The sequence below is a fragment of the Tenrec ecaudatus genome, chromosome 7 (genome assembly GCF_050624435.1).
Source record: "Tenrec ecaudatus isolate mTenEca1 chromosome 7, mTenEca1.hap1, whole genome shotgun sequence".
Lineage (NCBI taxonomy): Eukaryota > Metazoa > Chordata > Mammalia > Afrosoricida > Tenrecidae > Tenrec > Tenrec ecaudatus.
The window spans coordinates 63,368,168-63,381,915 of record NC_134536.1 but is presented as its reverse complement, the minus strand read 5'-3'; the positions used below and the strand labels follow the sequence as shown (position 1 = coordinate 63,381,915).

The 13,748-nt window shown below is 46.7% G+C and overlaps 1 protein-coding gene across 1 annotated transcript in view; it reads left to right on the top strand.

Annotated features, from left to right (window-relative positions):
* Positions 1-13,748, top strand: part of LOC142452383 (putative uncharacterized protein C6orf183) — a 32,958-nt gene that overhangs the window by 5,546 nt on the left and 13,664 nt on the right. Inside the window, exons 2-4 of the mRNA XM_075553744.1 lie at positions 7,018-7,182; positions 12,244-12,316; positions 12,777-12,887. Of these exons, the coding sequence (XP_075409859.1) occupies positions 7,018-7,182; positions 12,244-12,316; positions 12,777-12,887 (349 nt within the window). The remainder of the gene's footprint in view (positions 1-7,017; positions 7,183-12,243; positions 12,317-12,776; positions 12,888-13,748) is intronic.

Sequence of the window (13,748 nt, the reverse complement as noted above, 5' to 3'; positions counted from 1 at the left end):
CAGGGCAAGATATGACAAAATAATAATTTATAAATTATCAAGGGCTCATGAGGGAAGAGGGAGCGGGGAGGGAGGGGAAACATGAGGACCTGATGCAAAGGGCTTACGTGGAGAGCAAATGCTTTGAAATGGATGAGGGCAAAGAATGTACAGATGTGTTTTACAGAATTGATGTATGTATGGATTGTGATCAGAGTTGTATGAGCCCCTAATAAAATGTAAAAAAAAAACAACAACAGGAAAAGTCAGTCTCCCCTCAGGCCTGCCGCAATGTACTGTGCACCCTCAATTTGCCTTTGCATACTTTCTTTCGACCAGATGATTTTACTTTAAGACAAAACTACTCTCCTTTTCCCATGCTAGAAAACCAGCAAATAGCCCTTGTTCTTTCTTTTCTTTTTAATTAAAAAATCATTTTATTGGGGTCTCTTATAACAATCCATACATCAATGGTATCAAGCATATCTGTACATATGTTGCCATCATTATTTTCTAATCATTTACTTTCTATTTGAGCCCTTGGTATCAGCTCCTCTTTCCCCCCTCCCTCTCTTCCTCCCTTCCTCCCGACCCCTTGATAAACGATAAATCATTATTTTCATATCTCACACGGACTGCTGTATCCCTTTCCCCATGGTTTCTATTGGTCATCCTCCTGGGTGCTGGTGGTGGTTGTGTCCATCTTGCGATTGGTCCCTCTTTCTCCTCTGCCCACTTTCCCCTACCCTCCTGGTATCACTACTCCCACTCCTGTTCCTGGATTTGCCATTGTTCTGTGCACACAATGCAGATGTACAAATATTCTTTTACATTTATTTTTTAGATAAACAAATAAAACAACATTATTTTAGCCCATCCATTGATGGCCACTTGAAATATATAAAAACAAAAGCCAAAGCTGCATGAAAACTGTGTGTGCTGAGCCAGTCCTTTGTCCCCCTCTCTATTAATGAATTGCTTAGAGCCTGTCATTTGTATTAAAGACAATTAGCTCAATAACTGAATGTCGTAGGAGTTTCAGGACTTAAAACCAAGCCTCTTGGAAATGATCTTGAAGCTGACGCATAAGAACACATTTCTGTTCATTTCAAAAGACTGTTAGAAAGGTGACATTTAAAATGTTTATTCAAGACACCTGAGGTTTGCGAGCATTAAAGGCAAACAGAGGCAGTTGCTGTGGTCTACACAGTCCTGCTCGCGTGGTGATTGATCTCTGAGAAGATACTTAGATAGACAACCCAGCCGGAACAGCTGTTGGTGGGATCATCAGAATATGCCCACAAATATGATAGATTGGACAGAGAATTTTTGTGTAGGTGTGTTTATCTTTGGTATAAATATATCTATGTAGTAGAGCATTCAGGGGAAAGTTAGGAAAACTTCTTGGTCATACCAAGCACCTTGAGGGAATGAGTCACTGAGCCCAGCGGGATCTGGACCATAATCTCAGGGGACACTAAGGTCACCTGGCATAACCTAGCTCACAAAGACAATGTTCTACATCCTAGATGAGGAACAACTGAAATCTTAGTCTCAGGAGCAGCCATCTAGGTACAACCATTGTTCTCTCCCCGTCTGTAGGAAGGGGAAGGAAAACATACAGAAATAATTAGTTGGGTGGACTAATGGAGTTCATAAACATCAGTCTACACCGTGAAACCAGAAGAACTAGATGATACCTGGCTGCCCTCGCCGACTGGTCTGAAGAGGATCGCATTGGAAGGTTCTGGATAGAGTGGGAGCAAATGTGGAGAAAAGTCAAAATAAAGATAAGTAGAGAGATAGAAAACGTTTATCTAGTTAGTGTCATTGGGATAACTCAGTCACTGGGCTATGTAGTATTTTAGGAAGAGCACAAAAACAAATTATTTTCAAGATGTCAGTTGTTCAATTTTAGGTGAAAAATTATTTCTTACCTATTTATGGTATGCTCATATGTTAATGAAATCATAAAGCAACATATAACTGATTTTAAACAGCATTATTAAGCCAGTCTGTTATGCCCAAATACTTGCTGATGAAGATCAAAGATTGCAGCCTTCAATGTGATTCCAATTCAACGTAAAGAAAACCCAAAGCCTCACAAGTGGATCAACAGGCAACCTCATGCTAATCAAATAAAAGATGGACGTGGTCAAGATTTCCCCTTGCTTGGATCCACAATCAATGCTCATGGAAGCAGCAGCCAAGCAGTCCAACAACACACTGAATTTGGTAAATCTGCTGCCCAAGCCCTCTTCCGCATATTTAAGAACAAGGGTGTAAATTTGAGGACTAAGGTATGCCCCACCCAAGGCCTGGTATTTTCAAACACCGCACATCCATGTGAACGTTGGACAAGGAATAAGGAAGAACAAAAGACGAATTGATGCATTTGAATTGTGGTACTGGTGAAGGATATTGGAAGTACCATGAACTGCCAAGGGAACAAACAGATCTGTCTTGGAAGAAGTACAGCCAGAATGTTCTTTGATACCTTCTGGAAGCGAGGACAAGTGCTCCTAGTCCTCACTCATTGACTCTTTCATCATTTAACTATTTATTTTTATAATCATTAGCAATCTTACCTTCATGGAGACATCATCCTTATCTTTATCTTAATCTCATTATTTAATATTTCACATTTACAATGACAGTAAAAAAAACCTACTACATGACTATCTCACACACTGATGCTGTATGTCTGACAATAATGAACACAGAGATGTGAGGCAAGAGCAACACTGGTGGTGATGGTTAAGGTCATATGTCAATATGGCTGGGCCGTGATTCTCAGTAGTTTGGCAGTGATATAATGGAATTTGATAGTTATGTATTTAATGAGGTGGTCGTCCACCATTCTGTGATCATTCTCTGTGTTTAGCGTAATGCTGATTTTCTCACAACAATCAATCCTTGGAACCTAACCTGCTGGGAAGTGAGGCGTGGATATACAGAAGGTTTGAACAACCTGGTTAACCAACTTGATCGATTGACATTTACAGAGCATCATTCCTAACAATGATAGAACACATGTACATGTACATGGAACATTTACCAAAATAGATCACACTGGGCCCTAAAGCAAGCTCAATATATTTTTAAAATTTGAAATCATATAGCATGTATTTTCCCACCACTTTAGAATCATACTAGGAATTAACAACAACAACAAAGACAAACCCCAGAACTACTTCTAGATAAGTCAAAGAAGTCATCATGGAAATTGCAAAATACTTGAAATCAATAATCCCATAATGCCGCAAACTTTTGTGATGCTGCTAAAACAGTGCTTAGGGGGAAATGTGTAGCTTTAAATACACATATTAGGATAAACCAAAAAATCAAACTCAATGTGATCCAGTCGGTCCCAATTCATAGCAAGCTTATAGGACAGGGTAGAGCTGCCCGCTGCGAGTTTCTGAGACTGTCACTCCCTCTGAGTGGCTGCGTCAGTAACTGCAGTAAAAGTAGTTCTAGGTGTTGAGCAGTTGAATGAAGCTCCCCTGGCAGATGGTGGCGAGTGCACCTGAGGCGCATCGCACGGACGCAGGCGTGGCCTTCTGCATGCAGCCGGGCTCCCTGCGTTTAGTCTACTTACTGAGGCACGAGGGGCTCCAAAACGCTCATCTAGGTGGAATCTAAAAGCATAATGGAATGTTTCTACAAACTCTTAAAGCCCCTTTGTATTTGAACTTAGTTCCTTTGTTGCGTTTTCCTCTTTTCGTATTTTCTATTGGACTGTAAAAATCCTGCCCGCACACCTCACCCCAACTTGTTTGCAAAGCTCTCGGTGACCTTGCTGTTCTTTGAAGGGTTTAAGATGCATTATGCAGATGATTGACTATCTGACTACCGGCTGTCAGTTGGAAATTTGAATTCACATGAGGCCCCTGGGAGGACAGGCCCGGGGGTGCCTCTCTAAGAGGTCCTAGCCTGGGAAACCCTCGGAAGAAGTTCTACTGCACGCACACGGGTCACCGTGGGTCAGTACTGACGCAAAAGCAACTAATAACCGTTTCCTAAGTGTCTCGCAGCAGTAGCTTCAGGTTTCGTTTAGTTTGGATTTGGGATGTGCTGCACTAACGACATCCAAGTGGGATTCGACCACTCATTGCATCTCCTCACATCTTGCTCAAGCTCCTGTATTAGCCTTGTGTTTTAATGGCTGTTGCTCTCAGGTGCCCTCAAGTCGCTTCCGACCCATAGCGACCCCGTGCACAACAGAACAGAACAGAACACTGCCTGGTCCCTCACTACGGTTGTCAGGGTCGAGCCCATCGTGGCAGCCACTGTGTCCATCCATCTCATTGAGGGTCTTTCGCTGCCCCTCCACTTTCCCAAGCTGGCCATCCGTTTCCAGGGACTGGTCTCTCCCGGTAACACGTCCAGAGCCCCTGAGAAGTCTCACTGCCCTTGCTTCCAAGGACCATTCTGGCGCAACTTCTTCAAAAACAGGTGGTTTCTTCTTCTCTTTGTGGTTATAGTTGACCACTTCTTAAGGACATTTTTTAAAAGGTGTTGTTAATCAAATGTACTGATTTGTCAAGGACATTACCGTACTGGTACGATTTCTGAGAATTTCTTTTCTGAGACTTGAAATGAAGTGGCTGGCTGGGCCACAGACGTCCATGAAATTCCCCACCCCCACTCAGAGGAGAAACAGTTGCTTGTCTCTTTAAAGTGGGGAGCAAGAGCTCCATAGGCCTGGAGGCCTCTGGATTGGATCCATCTCACGGACAGTTGTCCAAGACTGACCTCACCTCCAGTTCATCTTCTGGATACTGTACTTGGCTGGGTGGAAAGCGAAATGGTGTAGGATTAAGTGTTCTCATTTCTGAGCTCTGAAATGTTCAAAGCGATGCGAAGAGGAAGGCAGCTCGTTCCTCCTCTGGGAGACAGGCTCATCCTGTCTCTCTCGCAGCTGCCCTTGGCTGCCGGCTGGAATGTAGCGAAGGTTGAACGGTTTGCCCGCCTCAAAGGATCCTGCCAAATATATTTTTCTCTGACAACATTTTCCTTTTGCTAAGGACACTAACAGGCCACAGCGTCGAGCCCCAGCAGTGAGCCAGACTCCACAGTCGTCCGGCTCTGTGGGACCATATGGGTGCTCATTTCCAAGTTTCGTGTTTGTAAACAGGCTCCCAGCAGAGGCCTCTGCACCAAACAGCTTAATTACTTGTTGAAACCAAAGCAGAGGAATTTGAGGGAATGAAATAGCTCAAGAAGGAAAAATGACAATCTTGAAATGTTAAAGAGAGGGGAGGGAAGACTTGAGTATTAGAAACCTCTCAAATGTGGCCTACGCTTCCCAGGCAGGAGACCCAGGTTCGATTCTCAGACAACACACCTCGTGTGCAGCCTCCGGCCCTCTGCCCGTGGGGTTGGCATTGTGCTGTGGTGCCAGCCAAGTTTCAGTGGGATTTCCAGGCAAAGATGGACTAGAAAGAAAGAGCTGCAGGCTGCTTCCAAAACTCAGCCAACGAAAGCCGCATGCACCTCCAGGGGGGCATTTGCAACTGTGCCTGGGCTTGGTGCAGGTGTGGGCATCATTTGTTCCTTGCATGGGGTCCCCATGAGCCAGGGGCCGACACGAAGGCAGTAGCAGCAAGGTGGCCTAAGAGCTACTTCATCCCTGCTTGTCCAGATCAGTAGTAGCCCACAACCTTGCTTGACGGAGCTGCACCTGGGGAGAGGTTACACACCGCCTCTGTTGAATCTGCTGCCGCCCAGGCAGTTAGTCGACATGGTTAATTGTGAGAAGACACTAAATACTACTTCACAATTAAGTTGAAATTTAAAAGGCTATCAAGTGGGGAGAGTACTTACTCATTGCCATCCAATTCCGACTCGCGGTAACCCTGTCGGACTGTGCAGAACTGCCCTTGAGGGTTTCCAAGGCTGGAAATCTTTATGGGAGCAGAAAGACTCCTGTTTTTATCCCACCAAGTGGCTGGTAGTTTCGAACTACTGACCCTGTGGTTAGCAGCCCAACCTGTAATCTAGTGCACACACACCACCAATGCTCCTAGGGAAGAATAGGGAGACTCTAAAGTTTTAATTTATTGATAATTTCAAAATACCAACCACGCCAAAGACCGACAAGCAAGCAAACCAAGCCCACTGCCCCTGCAATGATTCTGACTCATACTGACTGACCCCGTGGGCCAGAGGAAAACTGCCCCGTTGGGCTTTCTGAAGTGCTAAGTCTTTACAAGAGGAGAAAGCCTCGTCTTTCTCCCTGGAGGCAACTAGTGAAGTTGAACTGGTGACCTTGCAGTTAGAAGCCCAGTGCAGCACACCACCACAGGTCTTTATGCCAGATGAGCAGTGGCTAGGGAGAGTCTCCCGCAGGTAAAAGCTAGCTCACATGAACATGATCAGGATCCATGACCTTTTGTGGTCGGAAAGAAAAGCTTACATTATTTGGATGTTTTTGTTTTTTGGTTTTGTGCTTTTGAATACTATATGCCAAATGCAACCCCCACTCCTCAATTTTTTAAAAACACATCCAAATGTATAAGTATATCTATTTTTTCCAGCCACAAAAGGTCTTGGATCCTGATCGTGTTCATGCGAGCTAGCTTTTACTTTTGGGAGACTCTTCCTAGCCAAAGCCCCCAAAGCCAAAGTCAAAGCCAAATCACGTGCTCTCACTAGAGCTGATGGAGAAATCTTCTAAGTGTGGGAGAGAGACTCTAGACCGCCATTGGAAGTGAGGTTCATTGCGTTGATTGGGTGATCCCTGCAGACACCAAATGGTCTTTCCGAAGCCTGTGTACATGGACATGTAACCAACTCCCAATCCAGGCTGGAGCAGAGACATTTGTGAGGGACTGAGGTGAACAAAAGCAGAGCCAATGGAGATTTGAACCTGCTGTTAACTAAACAGTAGCTAAAGTGCAGGCAACAGCCATCCAGTCCAGTGATTCCCTTACACTCCCAATCAGGCATTGCCTTGAGGCAAGAACTCTTAGGGCGCACACACCGGGTAATGGTCATGGAGTCGCCGCTCACACGCTGCGTCCCCCTTTCCAGGAATACAGAAGAACAGCGAACGCCAGCCATGGACGAAGTGTATCAGATTGCTTCCACAGAGAGCGTGCAGCTGTTGGAGAAGGAGCTGGCTGTGCAGCTGACTGAGCTACAGTCCGAGATAGAAGAACAGGGGCCTCTTCAGGGGACAGCTCATGGAGTCTACAGGTAAGTAAAGAGGGCCAGGGTGATGCTGTGGTCTTGGGGGGCTTTGACCCCCTGCTCTCCCCTGGTAATCTCCATCAACTCTGGTCTTTTCATTTGCACTGTTGGCATTAGGTCAAGGTAGTGCAAATGGTCTATTACTGCAGTTTCCAGTGCCCCTTTCCAACCTGACTGCTGCCCCTAAGGTTTTCCTATATTCTAGAACTTGACGAGGCTGATGGAGGGAATGTCCTCCCAGCGAATAGGGTCACGCGCTGTTCAGTGGTCACAACTGCCATTATCTTGAACTTCCAGGAGTTATTAGCAAGTGAAGCAAGGGGGTCTCCTTTTATCCAATAACATGTGACTGAGACTTGCCCTCGGGTTTTGATGAGAATTTTAAAAAGGAAGTAATACTGGGCCTTTGGTAATAAATTCAGCCCCAAAGATGGTGTGCAGAGGCCTTCTAAGGGTAGGTGCTGCGAAGGATTGTAATCCAGTTGTTTTTTTCCAGGGAAACAGAGGAGTCTCTAAGTGGAAAGTCTCATGGACCTGGAATGTTCTTATCCTCTCTGTTTCTGTTCATTCTCATAATCCATCTGGAGGAATAATATGAGGTCTCTGTTCAGTTGAGTAGTTGTGTAAACACACCCTGAGTGGTGAGGGATGAGGAGGGAAAATCAGGGAACAGAAGGTACATTAACATTCATTCCCAAGACCAGTACTAATTTGTTTTATAAGTAGAGATACCTTAATACCTCCTTCCTAAGATGATTCTGGAGAACCATTGTTTACTATGTTTTAGAATTTTGTATTTAAAAACTTTGAACATATAAAGCAAATCTAGGATCATATGTTGAAGAAGAAAGACATAATCACATAGTTTCTTTACAGGGTTAGTGGTTCAAGCCCACCAGTCACTCCTTGGGAGGTGAGGCTGTCTAGTTCAGTGAAGATATATAGTCTCAGAAACTCCGCGCAGGGTTACTGTGAACCAGAATCCGTTCAATGACACTGGGGTTTTTCTTGTTTGAAAATGAGGTTTAAAGTTTCTGTCTTGCCTACCTCAAAAGGTTATGAAGGTTAAATGAGATCACGTACGCTAAGGACATTCAGAAACCAGACAACTCCATATCGAGGTGATGTGCCAGGGCAGAGCCTGGGGCAGCTGATACCCCTGTGTTAAGGAAGACTTCCTGGGCTCCCGACTCCCTGTTAGGACAGAGTTATGGAAGAATCTTGAAGTGCCTATACGCATCCACTCCCCAAATCCCCCACAGGCTGCACCTGCAGGAATGGAAGTCTTCATCGAATAAATGCTGATTGAACACCATCTGTTAGCCAGGCACTGTGCTAGGTTCGGGAGGCCAAGGGAACTAGAAAATAGCCTGTGCTGGTCTGAGTTGACTAGAGAGACAAATCTTGAGACTCTCATATGTGTATAAGAAAGAGCTTTATATCCAAGAGCAATTGAATATTGAGAAAACAGCCCAGTCCAGTCCAAGTCCGTAAGTTTCCTTAGCACCTCCAAATGAGGTCATCAAGCTGCAACCTGATTGACAGGCTAAACTCCACCCCTTCCCTCTCAAGTCTCAAATTGATAACAGATTATGTCACTACCACAATAGCCCGCGCGGCCCCTCATGTGAGCATTCTCCTTTGCCTCTAGCCTGAGAGTGCAGCTGAGTGCAGGAAGGTCACTGCAGCAGTCACCTGTCATTCCCATTTTTCTTTCCCCCTCACAAACCTCACTGCCTTGGAGTCAGTGCCAACTCATGGCGACCACATAGGACAGGGACAAGCCGTCCCTGTGAGTGTCCAGCACTGTGCCTCTTCATGGAGTAGAAAGCCTCCTCCTTCTCCTGTGGAGCAGCTGGGGGTTGCAAACTGTTGACCTTTCAGTCAGCAGTCCACCGTGTAACCACGGTGCCGCCAGGGCCCTCTGAACGGGGCTTGCAGAACAATTGAGTGGATCCGTTTTGGGGGGTGAGCAAGCTCTTTCAGGTCCCTCACAATCACGGCAAGGTTAACGCAAGGGAAAGAGACAGTCTGCGGGAGAAAGAGTGGAAGCGGCTAGGTGACCTCCCTTTCCAGTGTGCCAAGCATTAGAAGACAGGAGGTGAGACTGAGTGGAGGACTCGGGCTTTCTCTTCCTGCCTGTGGTGTAGCTGACCCCCGTTCTGGCCACTGCTTCTCCACCTCCGTGGGGCTGCGGGTGGACCCCGGTGCCCAACAATCACAGACACCATGCTTTCCACGTACGATGCCTTTCCTCCCAAGGGCTTTCCAAGCTGTGTCAGGGGAGGAGGGAGGCAGAGCCTCCACCAAGAGCCAGGGATGGGGCGGAGTGGCGGAACAAGGCTGCCTAGGCTCCTGTGGCGGGGGAGCTCCACCCGTTCCCCCCCCCCCAGCCTTCCCCCCCCCCCCACTCCCCGTCCACACAGTGCTCTTTCCCCCCGGAATTTCTGACCTGCCTACAATCTCCGATGTATTTGCAACTTCGTGTAAAGCTTATCCACAGAAGCTGGTCGGGTGGTGTCATGCTGTTGACATTCACCACAATCCCCTTCAGAACTGCCCATGGTCTCTCGCATGACCCAGACCGCCTGCAGTGGCCTCCGTGCCCACTTCTGCTGAATCCCATCTTGAGAAAGTGAGGTCCACGCTAGGAATGTTGGCCCCTGATGTTGTCAAAGCCGCTAACCCAAGTGGCGGATTTTTTTTTTAATTTTAACAATTTATTAGGGGCTCTTACAATTCTTATCACAGTTCATACATATACATACATCAATTGTATAAAGCACATTTGTACAGTCCCTGCCCTAATCATATTTTTCTCCTCTTTTCTTTTTTTACATTTTATTAGGGACCCATACAACTCTTATAACCATCCATACATATACATACATCAATTGTATAAAGCACATCCATACATTCCCTGCCCCAATCATTCTCAAAGCATTTGCTCTCCATTTAAGCCCCTTGCATCAGGTCCTCTTTTTTTCCCCCTCCCTCCCCTTTCCCCGCTCCCTCATGTGCCCTTGGTAATTTATACCTCGTTATTTTGTCATATCTTGCCCTATCCAGAGTCTCCCTTCCCCCCTTCTCTGCTGTCCCTCTCCCAGGGAGGAGGTCACATGTGGATCCTTGTAATCAGTTCCCCCCTTCCAACCCACTCACCCTCCACTCTCCCAGCATCGCCCCTCACACCCTTGGTCCTGAAGGTATCATCCACCCTGGATTCCCTGTACCTCCAGCCCTCATATGTACCAGTGTACAGCCTCTGCCCTATCCAGTCCTGCAAGGTAGAATTCGGATCATGGTAGTTGGGGGGAGGAAGCATCCAGGATCTGGGGGAAAGCTGTGTTCTTCATCGGTACTACCTTGCACCCTAATTAACCCATCTCCTCTCCTAAACCCCTCTATGAGGGGATCTCCATTGGCCGACACTTGGGCCTTGGGTCTCCACTCTGCACTTCCCCCTTCATTTAATATGGTATATATATACATATACATATACACATATATACACATATACACACACACTTATATCGTTGTTGTTTTTTTTGCATGATGCCTTATACCTGGTCCCTTGGCACCTCGTGATCGCACTGGCCGGTGTGCTTCTTCCATGTGGGCTTTTTTGCTTCTGAGCTAGATGGCCGCTTGTTCACCTTCAAGCCTTTAAGACCCCAGACACTATCTCTTTTGATAGCCGGGCACCATCAGCTTTCTTCACCACATTTGCTTATGCACCCATTTGTCTTCAGCGATCCTATCATGGAGGTGTGCAGTCAATGATATGATTTTTTGTTCTTTGATGCCTGGTAACTGATCCTTTTGGGACCACTCAATCACACAGGCTGGTGTGTTCTTCCATATGGACTTTGTTGCTTCTGAGCTAGATGGCCGCTTGTTTATCTTCAAGCCTTTAAGACCCCAGTCACTATCTCTTTTGATAGCCAGGCACCATCAGCTTTCTTCACCACATTTACTTGTTCACCCACTTTGGCTCCAGCCATTGTGTCGGGAGAGTGAGCATCATAGAGTTCCAATTTAATAAAAGAAGGTATTCATGCATTGAGGGAGTGTTTGAGTAGAGGCCCAAGGTCCTTCCGCAAGTGGCGGATTTTATACCAGAAGGCCAGAGCTCCCTCCCCATTTGGTGACCCTGGGTCCTGCCCTCTCCCTCTGGGTCCCCTCTGTAGTGATGCAGGTGCCTTGAGTTCCCAGGGCCCGTTGTGAACACAGGCCCCAACAGGCCCCTCTCTGCTGGGCTTGGACACAAGTCCAAGAGGCCGCTTACAGACACTTGTCATACATGTTTCCTAGGGTCTAAAGAGTTTTGTTAGCTCTGGTGACAAGTTGGCCTGCTAGCCTCCAAGTCAGTAGTTCAAAACCACCAACCACTCCTCAGGAGAAAGATGAGGCTTTCTACTCCTGTCAAGAGTTACAGTCCGAAAAACCCACAGGGGCAGTTCTACCCTGCCCTGTAGGATTGCCAGGAGTCTCGGAGCTGACCGTGAGTCACTGGCAGGGCAGTGAGATTGGTTTGGGTTTTAAAGAGTTTTGCTAATTATCCAGAAACTTTGGTTAAAATAATTTCCAAAATGTTCCACATTTGACTTTTAAGGGCCATTTTCATGCCAGGGAACAACGGGGCAAGAACACCAACATGAACCCTGTGGTGTTGCCATGATAAGACAGTGGCTTCCGGGGCCATCCGTGTTGAGATCCAGCCTGATCGTTGAGAGAGTTCCTGGTTAGAGACCCACCACTGGAGGGCAATGACGGTTTTCGCCAGTCAACATGCGCCCTCCTGCACCCTGGAATTTCTCAGGCAAACCACAGGCTGTGGAGAGAAGGCAGAGGACATTGGCCCAGGGAAGGAAGGCTTAGCAACTGCTTAAGTGTCCACAAGAGATTTTGACCAAGACAGAACATGTGACCTTTCCACGCCTCCTAACCGTCCATTATGCTGAGAGAATACTTATTCAGAAAAGAGCAGTTACATCTAAGTCATGGTGGCTCAGGGCCTACTGTGCGCTGCATCGCTCACGGCTTCTCCCTCTCCCTCCATGGTAGCTCTGTTCGGGTGCCGAAGGATGTTTCTTACTTTCGACAAGAACGGGAACTGGCATTAAAAAAGACCCTACAGGTGAGTGGGAGAATGGGCGATGGCTATTTCAAAACAGCTGACACTCAGATTGGGAGACCTTATGGAAAACTCTCGGCTGGGAAAGTTTAATTTTATAAACAAACAGCTGACGCGTCTGACTGGTCCCAAGTTCAGAACAGCCCCAGAATCAGCTCACAGCAGAATCAGGACGGTACTATCTCCACAGGAGAAAGACGAGGCTGTCTGCACGTACCAAGATTACAGTCCCGGAACCTCAAAGGGGCAGTTCTACCCTGTCCTAAAGGGTGGCCATGGGTCGGAATTCACAAGACGGCAGTTTGGAGTTTTGATTTGTGATGTTAAAATTAGTCATCTGACAACCGATTCCGATACAATGGGCTCGTGTGGTGTGTAAAAGCTACAAGAAACCGCGTAGTATTTTCTGTCACAAGCACTGACGGTTTTCTTTCCCGATTCCCTCTGTGTGCCTGGCGCTCAGGTGGCCGAGTCAAAGCCCCTTGTTGTTCAGGCTGATGTCATGCAGAGGGAGCTCGAGAGCTGCCTAAGAAGGGAGTACACCCCTGAAAATTTACCTTTGCTTCTGTTGCAGGTAGGCGTCCTTTTGCAATTTGAAAACTAGATCTGGAATGTAGTAGAAACGCGTGACGAAAGCTGGCTTTCAGGGTAACTTCTAGTCAGGTGAGGGTTTCCCTTTACCTGCTGTGTTAGGTCAGGTTGACTAGAGAAACCAATTCACTGACACTCACCCGGGCATACGATATGCATATGCACTGTGCAGTATCTATATGTATATGCGTATGTATATGTATATGTGTACGCACCACTCCATCAGTCCCTCTTCACCCTCAGCCAGCCACATGCAGTGATGCAGACGCAGGAGGATCACAGGGCAGTGGGTGCAGAGTCGTGTACAGGATCCAAGATCTGTAGAAATAGGCAGCTCTCAGGGTCAGTGGCAGGGGGGAGGGAGGGGGAGAGAGGAGGTTCTAGGGCCCTACCTAATGAACCCATCCCCCCAAGGAGGCACCATCAGGCTGTGGCCTGACAGGTCTGACTCCCACTTAGCCAAAAATGTCTAGTTGACACACATCACCTGACTATCACACCTGGATGGTTTGCACGTATGAGAACTTGGTTCCTGTAAATGCTGCTCTTTGTCATAGACTTGGGGCATCACAGTTCAGTTCGGTTTGGTTAAAGTCATTTAACAATTGGCTGAGGTGCTTCTAAATACTCTGCTGGGCTAGCGTTATGGGACAAGAAAACATCGACTAAGTCCCAGTCCTTAAAAACCTAGGTTTAGTAACCCGAGGAAAGGCATTTCCGGAAACATCCATGGTGGCAGCATTGCAATTGTTTAGACAAAAGTCTTATTAAGCCAGTCATAGAAATAGATTGAAGATTATTTACTTAATGAATTATTTACAAACCAGGTAACACACCCCACTAG